This window comes from Myxine glutinosa, chromosome 5, assembly GCF_964187855.1.
Source record: "Myxine glutinosa chromosome 5, kmMyxGlut1.1, whole genome shotgun sequence".
Taxonomy (NCBI): Eukaryota; Metazoa; Chordata; class Myxini; order Myxiniformes; family Myxinidae; genus Myxine; species Myxine glutinosa.
In genome coordinates, this window is record NC_136265.1 from 194,227,269 (window position 1) to 194,244,617 (window position 17,349).

Here is a 17,349-nt window from a genome sequence, read left to right on the forward strand (position 1 = left end):
TGATAAATGTAGGGGTGTACTTACTTTTTCCCCATAAGAAATTTGCATTTATGCTTATTTAAATTATACAATGGACTACAAAATGTAAATGTTTCATGATATTTGTTATATTATATCACCTTTATGTTGAAAGTATGTTGTTGAAAGTTATATGTTGAAATATGTTGAAAAAGTCAAAACTTTACATGGGGTGTACTTACTTTTTCACGTGACTGTATAGCAGCATATCTCAAAAAGTTATGGATGGATTTGCACGACACTTGTCGGAGAGGTTGTGTGTGTGACAAGGAAGAATCGATTCGATTTTGGTGAAGATCTGACTATGGATTCGGATATGAGAATTATTTAATTTTTAAGTGATTCTTCACCATTGAGAGATCGTGCGAAAAACGATATTTCACATGATATTTTAAGACGTTATGGACGAGTTATGACTGAAGTTGGTGGACAAGTTGATTAGGTGACGAGAACAAGTTGATTTGATTTTGGGTCAGGTCTGATTCCAGATCCGGCCTATTAGTGGGATACAAAACGTAAACTGTTCAGCTTGGTGGAGGTCTGCTCTCTACCGAGTGCCGTTCTAGTTGTTAATGTGAAATGTGTTCAAATGAAAAGCACAAACATAATGCCCAATGTTTTCAAACGTTCTCAACTACATGTCATTGCAGGAGTATGTACTGGGTCGTGTTGAGATGCCAAATACTTTGGAGGGAGCGGAAGTAGCCATAAAGAAGCATGAAGGGTTTCTGAAAACCATGGACACCAATGATGAGAAGATCAACAACGTCATGGACAGTGGGAGGACGCTCATTGCCGAACAAAATCCCAACAGCACCAAAATTCAGGAGACCATAGACTCCATCGATGAGAGGTGTGAATACTGCATACCCAAGGACATGCTGTACAATGTATCGTACATGTTTTTTCACTTTATATTAACGAACACTTACACGGCATTCCAGCTCTTCAATAACCAAATGGAATAATCGTTTGCTTAAGTATTATTTGTAGGTATCGATGAGAGTTTATACACAAAGTTGACTGGTGAGCTGAGTTTTTTTATTATTATATATATATATATATACGAGATCGAGGCTCATGAAAGAGCGAAAAAGTGGATATTTTGAAGGCCGTCACTCCTCTGGGCAAAATTGTCTGTTTGCATTCATCGGTTGCTTCTCTTCATCTCATCTAGGCACTCAAAGAACCGTGCCGCTGCAAAGGATGCGTTGACTCAACTCAAGGACAACAAAACTTTGCAAACATTCCTCCAACACTGCCAGGATGTAAGACGTGTAAATGGAGTAAACTTTGATATATTCACACGTCATTCTTTTCCAGATATACAGGTCTTGTATAATTTCATTATTTGACTCATGACTAATGAGCATTCCCTGCAGTTGTTTTTAAAGTTTCTATATGTGTGGTTAGCTCAAACTTTGGATCGATGAGAAGATGCTCACAGCTCAGGACATGTCATACGATGAGGCCCGAGATCTCCACAGCAAGTGGCAGAAGCACCAGGCCTTCACGGCAGAGATGAGCTCCAACAAGGAATGGTTGGACAAAGTAGACGACGTAAGTTATGAAACTAATCTTGACTTATTAGAATGCTTAAGATTTTGTTTTTTTAATTTGAATGTTTAAGGCTTGTTATTCTTTAACACTCTCAGATTTCTAAACATATTTTCCCAAGCTCATTGATTTGAGAGCTTTCATGTACGTATTAAATAAAAGTATCCATTTTATATTTATGGATACTTTTCTCTTGATAAATTGATTCATATTATGGATTAACAGCAAATATAAAATTAATGAAAGGTTTATTTAGAAATTTATATTTAGTTAATATGGTGGGTGTATGTATGTATGTACAGTGCATTCAGAAAGTATTCAGACCCCTTCACTTTTTGTCCCCCGTCGCACAGCGTAGCGAAAGGGGGACTATGGCTTTCCCCTCTGTCCGTGTGTCCGTCCGCCCGTGTGTGCGTGCGGGCGTGCGTGTGTGCGTGCGTGCGTACATAAGCGAAGGACCGCATTCAAATTTTGTGTGTGGGTGCAACCCACGTCAAAATCCAAGATGGCCGCCGCCGTGTATGTCTGAACCTTGTGAGATGAATATCTTGAAAAATAAGCGAAGTACCAACTTCTAATCTGGTGTGTGGGTGTATCTATTGGGTCGCCACGTCAAAATCCAAGATGGCCGCCGCCATGTACGTCTGAACCTTGAGATGAATATCTTGAAAAATAAGCGAAGTACCAACTTCTAATCTGGTGTGTGGGTGTATCCTCGGCACAAGGAAGAACGACATTGAAAATTGGGTCGCCACGTCAAAATCCAAGATGGCCGCCACCATATATATGTCTGAACCTTGTGAGCGAAATATCTTGAAAAATAAGCGAAGTACCAACGTCTAATCTGGTGTGTGGGTGTATCTCGGCACAAGGAAGAAAGCCATTGAAACTTGGGTCGCCACGTCACAATCCAAGATGGCCGCCGCCATGTATGTCTGAACCTTGTGAGATGAATATCTTGAAAAATAAGCGAAGTACCAACTTCTAATCTGGTGTGTGGGTGTATCTCGGCACAAGGAAGAACGCTGTTTAAAATTGGGTCGCCACGTCACAATCCAAGATGGCCGCCGCCATGTATGTCTGAACCTTGTGAGCGAAATATCTCGAAAAATAAGCGAAGTACCAACTTCTAATCTGGTGTGTGGGTGTATCTAGGCATAAGGAAGAACGCCATTTAAAATTGGGTCGCCACGTCAAAATCCAGGATGGCCGCCTCCATGTATGTCTGAACCTTGTGAGCGAAATATCATATCATAGCATGTTTTCTGCATCTGCCACTTTGTCAACTCACATCACTTCACCGACGGGGGACCTAGGCGTAACGCTTGTTTCACATTTTATGTTGCAGCCTTATGCTGAAATCGTTTAAATTCATTTTTTCCCTCATCAATCTACACTCAATACCCCATCATGACAAAGAGAAAACAGGATTTTAGAGAGTTTTGCAAACTTATTAAAAAGATAAAACTGAAATGTCACATTGACATAAGTATTCATACCCTTTGCTATGACACTTGAAATTTAGCTCAGGTGCCTCCCATTTCTCTTGATCATCTTTGAGATGTTTCTACACCTTGATTGGAGTCCACCTGTGGTAAATACAATTGATTGGACATGATTTGGAAAGGCACACTCCTGTCTATACAAGGTCTCACAGCTGACAATGCATATCAGAGCAAAAACCAAGCCATGAGGTCGAAGGAACCGCCTGCAGAGCTCAGAGACAGGATTGTGTCGAGGCACAGATCTGGGGAAGCCTACAAAAAAATCTCTGCTGCATTGAAGTTTCCCAAGAGCACAGTGGCCTCCATAATTCTTAAATGGAAGAAGTTTGGAACAACCAGGACTCTTCCTAGAGCTGGCCGCCCGGCCAAACTGAGCAATCGGGGGAGAAGGGCCTTGATAATAGAGGTGACCAAGAACCCGATGGTCACTCTGGCTGAGCCCCAGAGATCCTGTGTGGAGATGGGAGAAACATCCAGAAGGAGAACCATCACTGCAACACTCCACCGATCTGGGCTTTATGGCAGAGTGGCCAGACGGAAGCCTCTCTTCAGTGAAAGACACATGAAAGCCCGCTTGGAGTTTGCAAAAAAGCACTTAAAGGACTCTCAGACTGAGAAACAAGATTCTGTGGTCTGATGAAATCAGGATTGAACTGTTTGGCTTCCGTCTGGCCATTCTGCTATAAAGCCCAGATCGGTGGAGTGTTGCAGTGATGGTTGTCCTTCTGGAAGTTTCTCCCATCTCCACACAGGATCTCTGGAGCTCAGCCAGAGTGACCATCGGGTTCTTGGTCACCTCTCTTACCAAGGCCCTTCTCCCCCGATTGCCCAGTTTGGCCGGGCGGCCAGCGCTCGGAAGAGTCCTGGTTGTTCCAAACTTCTTCCATTTAAGAATTATGGAGGCCACTGTGCTCTTGGGAACCTTCAATGCAGCAGAATTTTTTTTGAAGGCTTCCCCAGATCTGTGTCTCTACACAATCCTGTCTCTGAGCTCTGCAGGCAGTTCCTTCGACGTCGTGGCTTGGTTTTGGTCTGATATGCATTGTCAGCTGTGAGACCTTATATAGACAGGTGTGTGCCTTTCCAAATCATGTCCAATCAATTGAATTTACCACAGGTGGACTCCAATCAAGGTGTAGAAACATCTCAAAGATGATCAAGAGAAATGGGAGGCACCTGAGCTAAATTTCAAGTGTCATAGCAAAGGGTATGAATACTTATGTCAATGTGATATTTCATTTTTTATTTTTAATAAATTTGCAAAACTTTCTAAAATCCTGTTTTCTCTTTGTCATTGTGGGGTATTGAGTGTAGATTGATGAGGGAAAAAATGAATTTAAACGATTTCAGCATAAGGCTGCAACATAACAAAATGTGAAGGGGTCTGAATACTTTCTGAATGCACTATATATATATATATATCACTATATGCAGCCGTAATGTAGGCTGGGTACTAATGTGTACATTCGTTGTTACAGGACGGATTGCGTCTCGCGGCCGAAAAGCCACAGTTTGCACCAGTAGTGCAGGAACACCTGGACGAGCTGCATCACTTGTGGGACTGCCTCGATTCAGCAACACAACGCAAGGCCAAACAGCTGTTTGACGCAAACCGTGCTGAGCTCATTACACAGAGCTGTGGAGACCTGGAAAAGTGGATCAAGGAGCTGGATGGACAGGTCCATTCGGATGATTATGGGAAGGATCTGACAAGTGTCAACATACTCCTCAAGAAACAACAGGTGTGTGTGTGTGCGTGTGTGTGTGCGGGGGGGGGGGGGGGGGTTGGTTTAAACTGTTGGTTGGTTTAAAATTTACTGTTTGATTTATGCAGTTGATTTTGGTAGAATAATGGAGAGATAGATATGAGCCATAAATCTTATCAGCAACAAAAAGCATACTTTATAGTTGTGTTTATGATTTTGCCGCGTCGCAGACGCTGCTCATAGAGTGCCCTCTGCTGTTGTTGTTGTTATCTCTGCTTCTTCTTCTTCTTCTTCTTCTTGTGCTTGCAGAGAAGACAAAACCTCAAAGCTCCACCCATTCTGGGAACCATAGCTCCACCCATTTTGGGAGAGGCTTCATATAAACAAATATCCACCATTTTATTAACTCGCATAGCTTTGAGGCCTGTTTTGTAGGCCCGTGGTGTCTTCCTCTCTCACACAGTTTTCTTTCAAATCAAATTCGATATATCATTTCATTTTTCACAGTCGCCAACATAATTTTAGACTCGGTTGAAAAAAAAACGGGAAGAAAATCCGATGAAAGTTGCCCTTTATAGAACGAAATGAATTCTCAAAGGCCTGTAACTTCAAGTCCATTGAGATTTATTTTTTTAAATCGCGGCGTGCTGTCATACACCGCTCGAAATAACAGACGGGAAAATGCCGATATATTAAAAATTCGTCCATTTGATGACAATCGTCACGATGAAATATTTAATTTATACGTCGACACAATAATGTGCAGAGAGGAGCATAGCTTCGTTCACGTGTCGCCACACACAGGAAATTGCTGAGATATATTTTTTTACAATCATGGCATGGTCAGTCATACACCGCCTGAAATAACAGACGGGAAAATGCCGAGATCTATTTAAAATTCGTCCATTTGATGACAATCGTCACGATGAAATATTTAATTTATACGTCGTCACAATAATGTGGAGAGAGGAGCATAGCTTCGTTCACGTGTCGCCACACACGGGAAATTGCCGAGATATATATTTTTTAAATCGCGGCATGGTCAGTCATACACCGCCTGAAATAACAGACGGGAAAATGCCGAGATATATTAAACATTCGTCGCCACACACGGGAAATTGCCGAGATATATATTTTTTAAATCACGGCATGGTCAGTCATACACCACCTGAAATAACAGACGGGAAAATGCCGAGATATATTAAAAATTCGTCCATTTGATGACGATCGTCACGATGAAATATTTAATTTATACGTCGTCACAATAATGTGGAGAGAGGAGCATAGCTTCGTTCACGTGTCACCACATACGGGAAATTGCCGAGATTTTTTTTTTTTAAATCGCGGCATGGTCAGTCATACACCGCCTGAAATAACAGATGGGAAAATGCCGAGATCTATTAAACATTCGTCGCCACACACGGGAAATTGCCGAGATATATTTTCACTTTGCACAAAAATAACATCAAGTAATCGAATCAATAGGAATGTCCTGTGCCTATAACATCGACGTTATAGGCACAGCTGCATCTAGGCATTGTGTAACATCGACACGGCTTTTGTTTTAATTAAAACGTTTTGTACTTGTTTTTTCTATGCATAGTCGAGGCTCGTGGAAGAGCTGGTGCGATGAACGGATCAGGACGTAACAGGACAAAAGCAAACAGTAGAGAGAGGGGGGGGGGGGGGGAAACACCAATAGCAGAGTCGAAGGACAAAATAGAGGGAGACTTGGACAAATATATAATAGGTGTGAGGAGAAATGGGGGTGGGGGTTAAGGTTAGTGGATCAATAAGACGGATGGACAAATCCTTCTAAGACCTTTGATTTCACTTCAGTTTCTCGAAGACCAGATGAAAACGGGTCAAAAGGAAGTCATCGAGCTCCAGAGCCAATCTCAAGCTCTGCAGCAAGAAGGAAAGAACGCCGTGGAGGTGGACAGCAGGAGGCAGAGTGTTGAACACCGTTTCAAAGAGCTGAACCAACCTTTGCTGGAACGGCGCAACAAGTTGATGGCGTCGAAGGAAGTGCATCAGTTAAATCGCGATCTTGAGGATGAAATGGTGAGCAAAGTGATTGTGGTTTTTATTGGAATGCAGTTCCTTCCTGCACGATCTTGTTTTGTACACGAGAAGTGATGACTTGTTTTATTTTCTAGCTCTGGGTCGATGAGCGAATGCCGCTCGCCACATCGACGGACCGTGGCAGCAATCTACAGACGGTGCAGCTGCTAACGCAGAAAAACGAGGTCAGTTGACCGTTCCTAGTTGTGAAAAGCGACACGACGATTGTCTGCAGAGGAAATGATAAATGTCACATGGCGTTTTTGTTTCTTGATTAATCATTAGAGCAAAATGACAAGTAATCGGTCGATTATTCCCTCTGGAAGTAGATTCTTCGGTCTCGTTTTGCCGTCCGCCTAATTTTATTTTGGTACCGAACTGTTTTGTGACTAAACCAATATTTTTACCTTCACATTTATTTTTCGACCTGTTTTTTTGAGGCAATGATAGATATGTATGTGGTTGTGCAGAACCTACAAAAGGAAATCCAGGGCCACGAGCCACGTGTGAGCGACGTGCTGCAGTGGGGCAAAGACATGGCTGCCCGTGGTGAGGGAGAGCCTGAAGCCTTGTGCCGGAAGCTCACGGAGCTGGATTCGCGGTGGCAAACGTTATCCCAAGAGGTCGGGCGGCGAAGGGGTCGACTGGACGAAGCTCTACGTGGCCAGCAGTACCTGTTTGATGCTACTGAAGCCAAGAGCTGGATGGTTGAACAGGAGCTGTACATGATTGCTGAAGATAAGGCCAAGGCAAGTGATTCGACCCACAGACCTTTAGTATTTTGTGTACCCTTTAGGACTAGAGAAGAGGCCTCGTGTGATTGTAAGGCTATAGGGTGAGGTAAGGCTCAGGTTCTCAGGTTCAGACATAACAGGGTTCAGAATAAAAAATGAATTTAATATTTAAAAGTTGTGCAGTCATCCAACTGGAGGATTGGGGGAGAGGAGCGTGATGGGAGGTCAGGAAGATGGGGGGGGCGGGGGGGGGGAGGTAGGTATGTGTAGCAGAGGAGATAATTGTATTAATCCTCTCTAATAATCATAAAACAAGCTTCAGCTTTGTGTGGCTTTCCCAAGGCTATGAAAGCCTCTTTCATGTTCTTGTTCTTGGCGTCTTGTAGCGCCGAAAGACTCCAAAGCCAATCTCACCCTGACCTTGGGTACATCATCACCACCCTACCATACTTTTTACAGACCATCGGTGCCACCAAAGTAGTTCCCGGGCTCGGAATTTCCTGCGTGGCTTGCTATTACCTTTCCAGCAGTCGGTCACAGGCAGGAATTTATTCGGGGTTCCGGCGATGACTCGCCTCATATTCGTGAAGGACGTCGTGGAATCTTCAATGCCCACCGACTAATGCCGGCAGTCAAGACACCCATTTTAACGTCTGTTCGAGGGACGGCACACACATTGATGAATCACCCTCCGTGTGAAACACCAGGATGACGGTTTATCGGTGAATCGGGATTCAAACTCAGGTTATGTAGGTCAGATGCAACTGCGCATTCATCTAGGCTATACAGCCAGGCCCTTAAACAGTATAACAAATGGTTAAATTGCCTTTTATCAGTCTAACCGATGACATCATTGTGCACACAACAATTGTGGGAGAACACACATGGGTGTGTTTTTTATGCAGGACAACATCATCTTCTCCTCCTCCTCTTCCCTTTATAAGGGGCGAGGTCCAATGGTACCAATTTACGACCTTGTCTTCACCACAATCCTCCTCCACTTCCCTCTGTGATTATGGATAACCTTGTTAATTGATTTTATTGAATTTAGAAATAGGGTTAATAAATCAACTTTGAAATATTTTAGGTGTATTTTTTTCAGTCTCTGGAGCTTTTACACTTTGTGGGCCAATATAGACTGAATGAATATGAATGAATGATCGTTTTAAGGCCATTTTCCCCGCTAGAGCGGGGGTTAGCCTTGCGGGCCCCATGACAATCATGGTTCCCTGTTTGAGGCAATGTTTTTATGGCCGGATGCCCTTCCTGACGCCAACCCTTGGTCACACTCTTACGATGCGCAGTGATACGGTGTACCTATTCTAAATCGGGGTACACACCGTGATCATTCATCCCAGCAAGCTGGCACTCAATTTGCCGACCTCGGAAGGATGACAGCCTGAGTCAAACCCCCTGGCGTTAATTCAGCGATCGACCGGGATTTCAACCCAGGATCCTAGGATCCCAAGCCGGCACCCTAACCGCTAAGCCAACACCAGGCTGTGGGCCATATAGACTGTAACAGAGATTTACCTTCCACATTATCATTGCTCTGCCCAGAACAATGTAAATGTCTTTGTGTGTTTTATGCATCACAAGCAATTCCTGATGAAATGGCAACAGAGAGGGAACAAAACAAGTTACCAAAGGGCAGGAATTTAAACAGGCAGACGGTGAGTGATATGTCGTGTGTAAGTAAAACATGTTCTTCGAGTAAGGGACGTTTTTCTTGATGCAGGATGAGCAGAGTTCTACAGCGATGTTGAACAAGCATAAAATAATGGAAGATTCTGTGAAAGATTACAATGAGGTGATCCAGCAACTGGACAACACCAGCCGCAACCTCATTGATCAAAAGCACCCCGAAAGGTTTGCAACATTAAATGATCATAAAACGTAAAATTGTATTCTCACGTAGTTTGTTCAAGCTAACCCTTGTAGACCAGCATGAAGGAAATGACAAAACCTGGTTTTTTAAGAAAACTCTAAACGGTTTCAGAACTTTTTGCTTGATTTATTGTCTGTCTATTTAACTTCTGTCTTTTACTTTGCTTTACTTCCTGTAGTGAGTTAATCTGCCAGCAGCAGGCTGAAGTTAGCAGGCTGTACGAGGGGCTGCTAGAGTTGGCTCGAGAGCGCCGAACAAAACTGGAGCAGCAGAATGAGCTGCTGCAGCTTCAGCGAGAGGTCGATGATCTCCAGCAGTGGATCGATGAGCATGAAGTGTCGGCACGCTCGCACGAGCTGGGACAAGACTTTGAGCATATCGCTGTGAGTCTGCAATGCACAAAATGAAATTCCATCCACACAGAATAGAAGTCCATGTGGTATTCCATCACAATGGACTGACCTGCCTACGTTTTCATTTTGGTTATTTCCAGGAAGCTATAAAACTGATTCAAAGGTGATTCCTAAAAAGAGGAAGAAAACTGTCAATTACCATCTAGCATAATGATTTGGTTTGTCCATCCTCTAACTGCCTGACAGCAATGTCGAGCCATTGAACTTGGAAGGCCACGCATGAAATTTGTGCTCCTTAATGAAGCTGAGTGCTTTCATTCCTGAGCTGATAAGGTTAATTCTCTGGATGGTTCTCATTATGCAGTTGTGCTAGCAACTTGCTGCAGGAACCTAAAAGAACCACCTTTCGAGGCCATTTTTCCCCGCAGAGCAGGGGTTGGCCTTTTTCGGGCACCATGGTCCCCTTTTTGAAGCGATGTTTTATGGCCGGATGCTCTTCCTGCCGCCAACCATGTTAGTCACCTCTTGCGACACACAGGGAATTACCAGCAAGCTGGTACTCAATTTGCCGACCTCGGAAGGATGACAGGCCGAGTCAACCCCCCTGGTGTTAATTCAGCGATCGACCGGGATTCAAACCCAGGATCCTAGGATCCCAAGCCGGCACCCTAACCGCTAAGCCAACCAGGCTGCAGGAAATGAGGATATTTTACAGACATTAAATTTGACACATTTGATATTTCAGCAATGCTCTGGATAAGCATTCTTTCACAGATAAGTCTACTACCTTTGTTTTGTTTTTGCCATTGGAAAAGTTCCCATATTGTGCAAGAATGGTAACATAATTTTAAAATGTGCTTCTAGCCCTTTGAATAAACACATTGTGCTGACAGATCTCTCCATAATGACATACAAGTCAGATGAGAACATCGACACTTGATAGATTTTTTAAATATTGTCAATATTTATAGAGTTGAAGGTGGAAAAAAATTACGCCACCGATATATCTGAGCATTGCCTGCCTGCTCATGTAAAAACCTCACCTAATATTTATTTATCGAGTCGTATAAATGAAAAAGTGAGAATGATTTAATGATGAACTATATGGTATTCATGGAACACGTACACAGTAGGGTGGTCCAAAAAACATCGATCTCTCCGATTTTGATGCTCTACTGGATTATTGTTAGAAATGGTCTAAAACATTCACCCACCAAATATTTTCGCTCAATTCCATCTAGAAACTCATACACACTTCAATTGAAATATGGCGTTTTTCACCAAATTTGGCTAAATGAGAACAATCCAATAGCAACCTAGGTGGAAAAAGTACATGCTCTATTGTACTAAGCCATTTTGTGGTTCATGACTTTTTGCATGCGCTTGCGCCTGTGAGTATGAAATCATCATGGTCGAAACATGTTTGACAATGCTTGAAACATGTTTGAAACATGTTCATACATGTCTGACTCATGTTTCGACCATGAGGACTTCACAGGGGTATGTACCATCAATGACATTATTTAGGAAAAAAATATTTCTAAAGTCTTTGTAAGCCTCTCAACATGGACGATTTTCATTAAAATTGACCAAAATGACAAATTTATATGTTGAGTGTGTATGAGTTTATAGATGACTCAGATGCAAAATATTTTTTGGGTGAATGATTTAGACCATTTCTAACAATAATCCAATAGAGCATCAAAATCCAGATAAAAAAGTGATTTTCTTTTGCATTTTTGGACCACCCTACTGCACAGTCAACTTGGTGTAAGCCAACTCTTCTGGTTTTAAGGGTTTTTTTTCTTTGATCCAATATGGCTGCCAGATCGCGTGACCGATGACATCATAAATTTACATTCTCCAATATAATTGTTGCGTAGATCACACTCAATAAATTTCAAACTGATCAGACTAAGCGTTGTCCCTGTCAAATTATGACGTCATAATTAAGGCACCATTGACATCATTGTTAACAACACTTATTCCCTCTGCAGAGTTCTTTACAATGAGCTACGTTTCAAATTTTTTCCATGGAGCGGTTTCAGAGATATAGAGGTGCAACGTTTTTCAGTTTTTCCAAGATGGCACCTGTACCACGTGACCTATGATGTCATATTTATAATTCAATATTTTACAGGAGGAGGAGCTCCTACGGTGAAAATTCTGTGCATCAGGCTAACAGTTAGAGAGAAAACAAATTCATACTGATTGGATCAAGCATTGTACTTGTCGAATTATGACATCATATTGAAGGCACTGTGACATCATCATTAACATAACTTATTCCCCACGGAGATTACTTGGCAATGAACCATGTTTCAATTTTTTTCCCATTGAATGGTTTCTGAGATATAGAGATGCAAAGTTTTTCCAAGATGGCGTCCGTACCAAGTGACCTATGATGTCATAATTATCACTAAAAATTATACAGGATGAGGCATTATGGTGCAAAATTTCGTGTCAGTCGGACCAACACTTGCTGATAAAATGAATTTTAAAATGCAGACACATACGTACGTACGCCACACATACGTAACCAATCGCTTAACCCCGTTTTTCACTTCGCAAGCGCAGGGTAAATGCTACGCAAGAGAAGAGATTTGTGGTTGATATGTGAGAAAGCATGAGGTGATGATATACCATGTCACAAAACCAAAAGGTGCTTTAATCGATCGATATAAAACCGGCAGGCGCGTATTGTCCAAACCTGCATTTTTTATTTTTTTTTATTTTTTTTGTATACTGAATCGAGGCTCGTGGAAGAGCTAACATTTATTTCACAAACAAATCAACCAGACAAACAAAATATACAAAAAGAGGGAGCGGAAGACAAGATGGGGAGAGAAGGGGAAGCACACAACCACAACATTTGAGAGCAGGGAGAAGTGTGGGAGGGAGAGGGCTTGGGGGGAGGAGGCGTGGGAAGGGGGAGGGGGGGGAGATGTATAAAACACAAGGGGATAAAAACAAGCACATTGAAAGATAAGCACAAGCAAGCATTGAAAGATAAAGCACAAGTGTTCGATCTTGTATACAAAACAAAACAAAACAAAAACAAAACAAAAAAAAAAAAAAAAAAAAAAAGTAAATGTCAGCTCTTTCACGAGCCTCGATTCAGTATACAAAAAAAGTGCTATTATGCAAAAATGAACATTTGATTTTGGGGTCAAAGGTCAAATGTCAGACATCCCATTTGGTTCACAAGTTAACTAACTCCTTAACATAATTTTTACCTGTCATGGGATTTTTACCAAACTTGGTATAATTATATATTACTAGGGCATGCCCGTACTATATATATATCTAAAATTATATCCCCCCCCTCTATTTACATGAAATGGTTTGGTCCATTCGCAAAGCCAAAGCGAACGGCTTGCGAGTACGGTGACAATCCCCCCCCTCTATTTACATGAAATGGTTTGGTCCAAAGCGAACGGCTTGCGAGTACGGTGACAATCCCCCCCCCCCCCCCCCCCCCCCCCTCTATTTACATGAAATGGTTTGGTCCAAAGCGAACGGCTTGCGGAGTTTGGTAAAGAAATCGCCATAGCGTGCACAAACGCGCAGGAAAGCGAAAGAATCGCAAATTAGTTTTAATTAGTTTTAAAACATAGTTTAACGCCAACATAGCGGCAACATAGTTTGCCAACGTGAAATAAATGAATACGCTCTCAAATGTGCCGTCCGAGGCAGAGTCTGTTCGGCACGTTCGGCACACGTGATAGCTCGCTGCTCTCTGATTGGTTGAATCGTTTTTTGGACATAGCTCGGTAACTACTTCTCCGATTAATATGAAACCTTGAAAAGGCACATCCTCAGGTCCCCAGCAATATACCTGGCAAGGTTAAAGTATATCGGACCCGTGGTTGTCGAGAAACAGCGGTCACAGACACACAGACACACAGACATACACACAGACATACAGAGATTACTGGAATTATAGATAGATGATGCAAAGATGAACTGATTAGATTTTGAGGTCAGAGGTCATGTTAAGTTACAATTATGTTATCTGGCCAACTTGTGAACCAGTGATGGTAATGTTAACAAACTTGGTATAAGTATATATGATGCAAAGATGAACTGATTGGATTATGTCATCAAGAGGGCAAAGGTCAGAGGTCATGTCAGGTAAAATTGTGATAACTTTAGAACAGCTGAAGGGATTTAAATCAAACTTGGTACAAGTATGTATAATGATGTAACCATGAACTGAGATTTTGGGGTCAAAGGTCAGAGGTCATGTTAAGTAAAAACTATTTCGTTACCACAATAACTTAAGAACGGCTGAAGGGATTTAAGTCAACGTTGGTACAAGTATGTATAATGATGTAATCATGTGGTGGTTGGTGGAGCGACGTTGAAGAGTGCCATTCTAGTTTTCTGTTTGTTTTAATCATCTTTAACTATCGTCTCAACCCTCCAGATGCTGCAGCAACATTTTTCCAAGTTCTCACGTGACACAGTGAGTGTGGGCCAAGAACGTGTGACTCTGGTGGACTCCATGGTAAACGGGCTTGTCGCCAAGGGGCACCCAGATGTGGAGTCAGCCATGACTTGGAAATCAAACCTTGAAGAGTCGTGGGAGGAACTTCTAGAACTACTTGCTACGCGCACTGCTGCCCTTGGTGCTTCACACGAATTCCACCGTATTGTGCATGATGCGCGTGCCATTCATGGGCGCATCAATGAGAAGCGTCAACAACTGTCAGATGATTTTGGTCGTGACTTGCATGCAGTTGAGGATCTCCAGCGCAAGCATGCTGCATTTGAAAACGACGTGCATGCTTTAGAGGTTCAGGTAAGACCATGTGTAATTTCACTTGTGTACAAAGATTCATTATTGACAATAAACTTGAGAAACATTTCAGATTTTGCTTAATTTCTGAAAAAAGCATGGAGGATGTCACTGACCTAACAGATTCTTTTGAAAAATGTTAAACTATTCAAAGACTGCATTGATTATTATTTTCAATCTTGTGGTGGTTCTTCAGGTAAATCAAATCCAGGAAGACATTGAGAGGCTGAGGGCCTCATATGCAGGTGAGAAAGCTGATGAGCTGGACCAACGCAAAGATGATGTAGTCTCAGGCTGGAGTGAGTTGCTGTCTTCTTGCAAGGAGCGGCATGAGAAACTTGCTCACACTGAGGAAAAGTACCGTTTTCTCAGTCTGATTCGAGACCTCATGCTTTGGATGGAACAGATAATGTGGCAAATCGACGCACAGGAGAAACCCAGGTCTTGTGATTATTTATTATTTTTATTTTCATACAATAATGATGTTCATGGAAGAGCAAGTTTAAATTGACAGTGGGGTAACAGGGAAACAAAGAAGCACAACAGGCAAGGAATTAAACAATAGGCAAGAGAGAGAATGAGAATGCACAACAGGTGAGGAATTAAACAATAGGCAAGAGAGAGAATGAGAATGCACAACAGGTGAGGAATTAAACAATAGGCAAGAGAGAGAATGAGAATGCACAACAGGTGAGGAATTAAACAATAGGCAAGAGAGAGAATGAGAATGCACAACAGGTGAGGAATTAAACAATAGGCAAGAGAGAGAATGAGAATGCACAACAGGTGAGGAATTAAACAATAGGCAAGAGAGAGAATGAGAATGCACAACAGGTGAGGAATTAAACAATAGGCAAGAGAGAGAATGAGAATGCACAACAGGTGAGGAATTAAACAATAGGCAAGAGAGAGAATGAGAATGCACAACAGGTGAGGAATTAAACAATAGGCAAGAGAGAGAATGAGAATGCACAACAGGTGAGGAATTAAACAATAGGCAAGAGAGAGAATGAGAATGCACAACAGGTGAGGAATTAAACAATAGGCAAGAGAGAGAATGAGAATGCACAACAGGTGAGGAATTAAACAATAGGCAAGAGAGAGAATGAGAATGCACAACAGGTGAGGAATTAAACAATAGGCAAGAGAGAGAATGAGAATGCACAACAGGTGAGGAATTAAACAATAGGCAAGAGAGAGAATGAGAATGCACAACAGGTGAGGAATTAAACAATAGGCAAGAGAGAGAATGAGAATGCACAACAGGTGAGGAATTAAACAATAGGCAAGAGAGAGAATGAGAATGCACAACAGGTGAGGAATTAAACAATAGGCAAGAGAGAGAATGAGAATGCACAACAGGTGAGGAATTAAACAATAGGCAAGAGAGAGAATGAGAATGCACAACAGGTGAGGAATTAAACAATAGGCAAGAGAGAGAATGAGAATGCACAACAGGTGAGGAATTAAACAATAGGCAAGAGAGAGAATGAGAATGCACAACAGGTGAGGAATTAAACAATAGGCAAGGAAAATAGAAAGAGAGAGAGAGAGAAAAAGAAAGAGAGAAAAGAGAGAGAAAAAGAAAGAGAGAAAAGAGAGAGAAAAAGAAAGAGAAAAGAGAGAGAAAAAGAAAGAGAGAAAAAGAGAGAGAGAAAGAGAGAGAATGAGAGAGAGAGAATGAGAGAGAGAGAAAGAGAGAAAGAGAGAATGCACAACAGGTGAGGAATTAAACAATAGGCAAAGAAAATAGAAAGAGAGAGAGAGAAAGAAAGAAAGAAGAAAGAAAGAAAAAGAAAGAAAAAAAGAGAAAGAGAAGGAATAGTGAAACCAGCAAGTAAGAGTGTTGGGTTTGGAAGGGTAAATGGAGGTAATACATATCATGGGTTACGATGGGGGATAACACGAGGTGGCTTTGGTGCCAACACCTTACTCTCAACACACTTTATTTCATCACTGCATCATTTAGCTGCAAGAATAAATTCACGGAGGAAAAAGAATAGAGCTCAATATAGTCACAAAACGTGGACCTTTTGAGTCTTTAATCCTGTAAAATCAAGGAAAAATACTGGAGATGTGAGGTAATGTACTGGAGAGAACGCCCTCTATACATTCGCAGATTATTAATATCCTCGATGTGTTAAATAATGATTAGGGTTTGTGTAAATATTTATTCTGTTTTGCATGTTTTGTACATTCATACATGAAGCTGCTTCAATACTGCAATGTAATTGTGTAGTTGTATCTATCGTTTATTAAAGCTTGTAAATCTCACTACCTTTTGATAGAAGTACTCAGATGTGACCGAAGGCTCTGATTAGTCCGGCATGCCATCCAATATTTAGATCGAGGTACTGATTGGTAATAGCAATGTTTTGTGCTTCAGGTTTTGACAGCACCTGAGAGTACTTCGCAAATTACCTTTTTTTCTCCTGCTGTTTCATTCCATCTTTCCTGCCGCCCCTTTTGTTCTTCCATGCCATTCCATCAGGCAGAATGGTTTGTGGGGAGATATTTGCCGCAAAAACAATTCGTATTCTTGAAATTGAAGGCTATTTTGAATGTGCGGAATCGAAGATTTTTTTTTTTTTCACAGGGCTGTCTGTTCTTAGGCAAGTCAGAGTCAAACAGTAGGTCTGATCTAAAGTTGCATCTTTCTGATTTGAATGCCTTTTCTCCCAAACTTGACCGTTCTGGATCAAGCCAATATTCGGCATGTGATG

The 17,349-nt window shown here is 41.8% G+C and overlaps 1 protein-coding gene across 3 annotated transcripts in view; it reads left to right on the forward strand.

Annotated features, from left to right (window-relative positions):
- Positions 1–17,349, forward strand: part of LOC137428285 (spectrin beta chain, non-erythrocytic 1-like) — a 261,054-nt gene that overhangs the window by 211,384 nt on the left and 32,321 nt on the right. For all 3 annotated transcript variants that reach the window (XM_078779311.1, XM_078779310.1, XM_078779312.1), the window contains 11 exons: positions 669–871; positions 1,196–1,286; positions 1,432–1,578; positions 4,559–4,822; positions 6,626–6,850; positions 6,946–7,035; positions 7,321–7,599; positions 9,323–9,453; positions 9,651–9,855; positions 14,255–14,629; positions 14,823–15,067. In XM_078779311.1, coding sequence (XP_078635437.1) covers positions 669–871; positions 1,196–1,286; positions 1,432–1,578; positions 4,559–4,822; positions 6,626–6,850; positions 6,946–7,035; positions 7,321–7,599; positions 9,323–9,453; positions 9,651–9,855; positions 14,255–14,629; positions 14,823–15,067 — 2,255 coding nt within the window. The remainder of the gene's footprint in view (positions 1–668; positions 872–1,195; positions 1,287–1,431; positions 1,579–4,558; positions 4,823–6,625; positions 6,851–6,945; positions 7,036–7,320; positions 7,600–9,322; positions 9,454–9,650; positions 9,856–14,254; positions 14,630–14,822; positions 15,068–17,349) is intronic.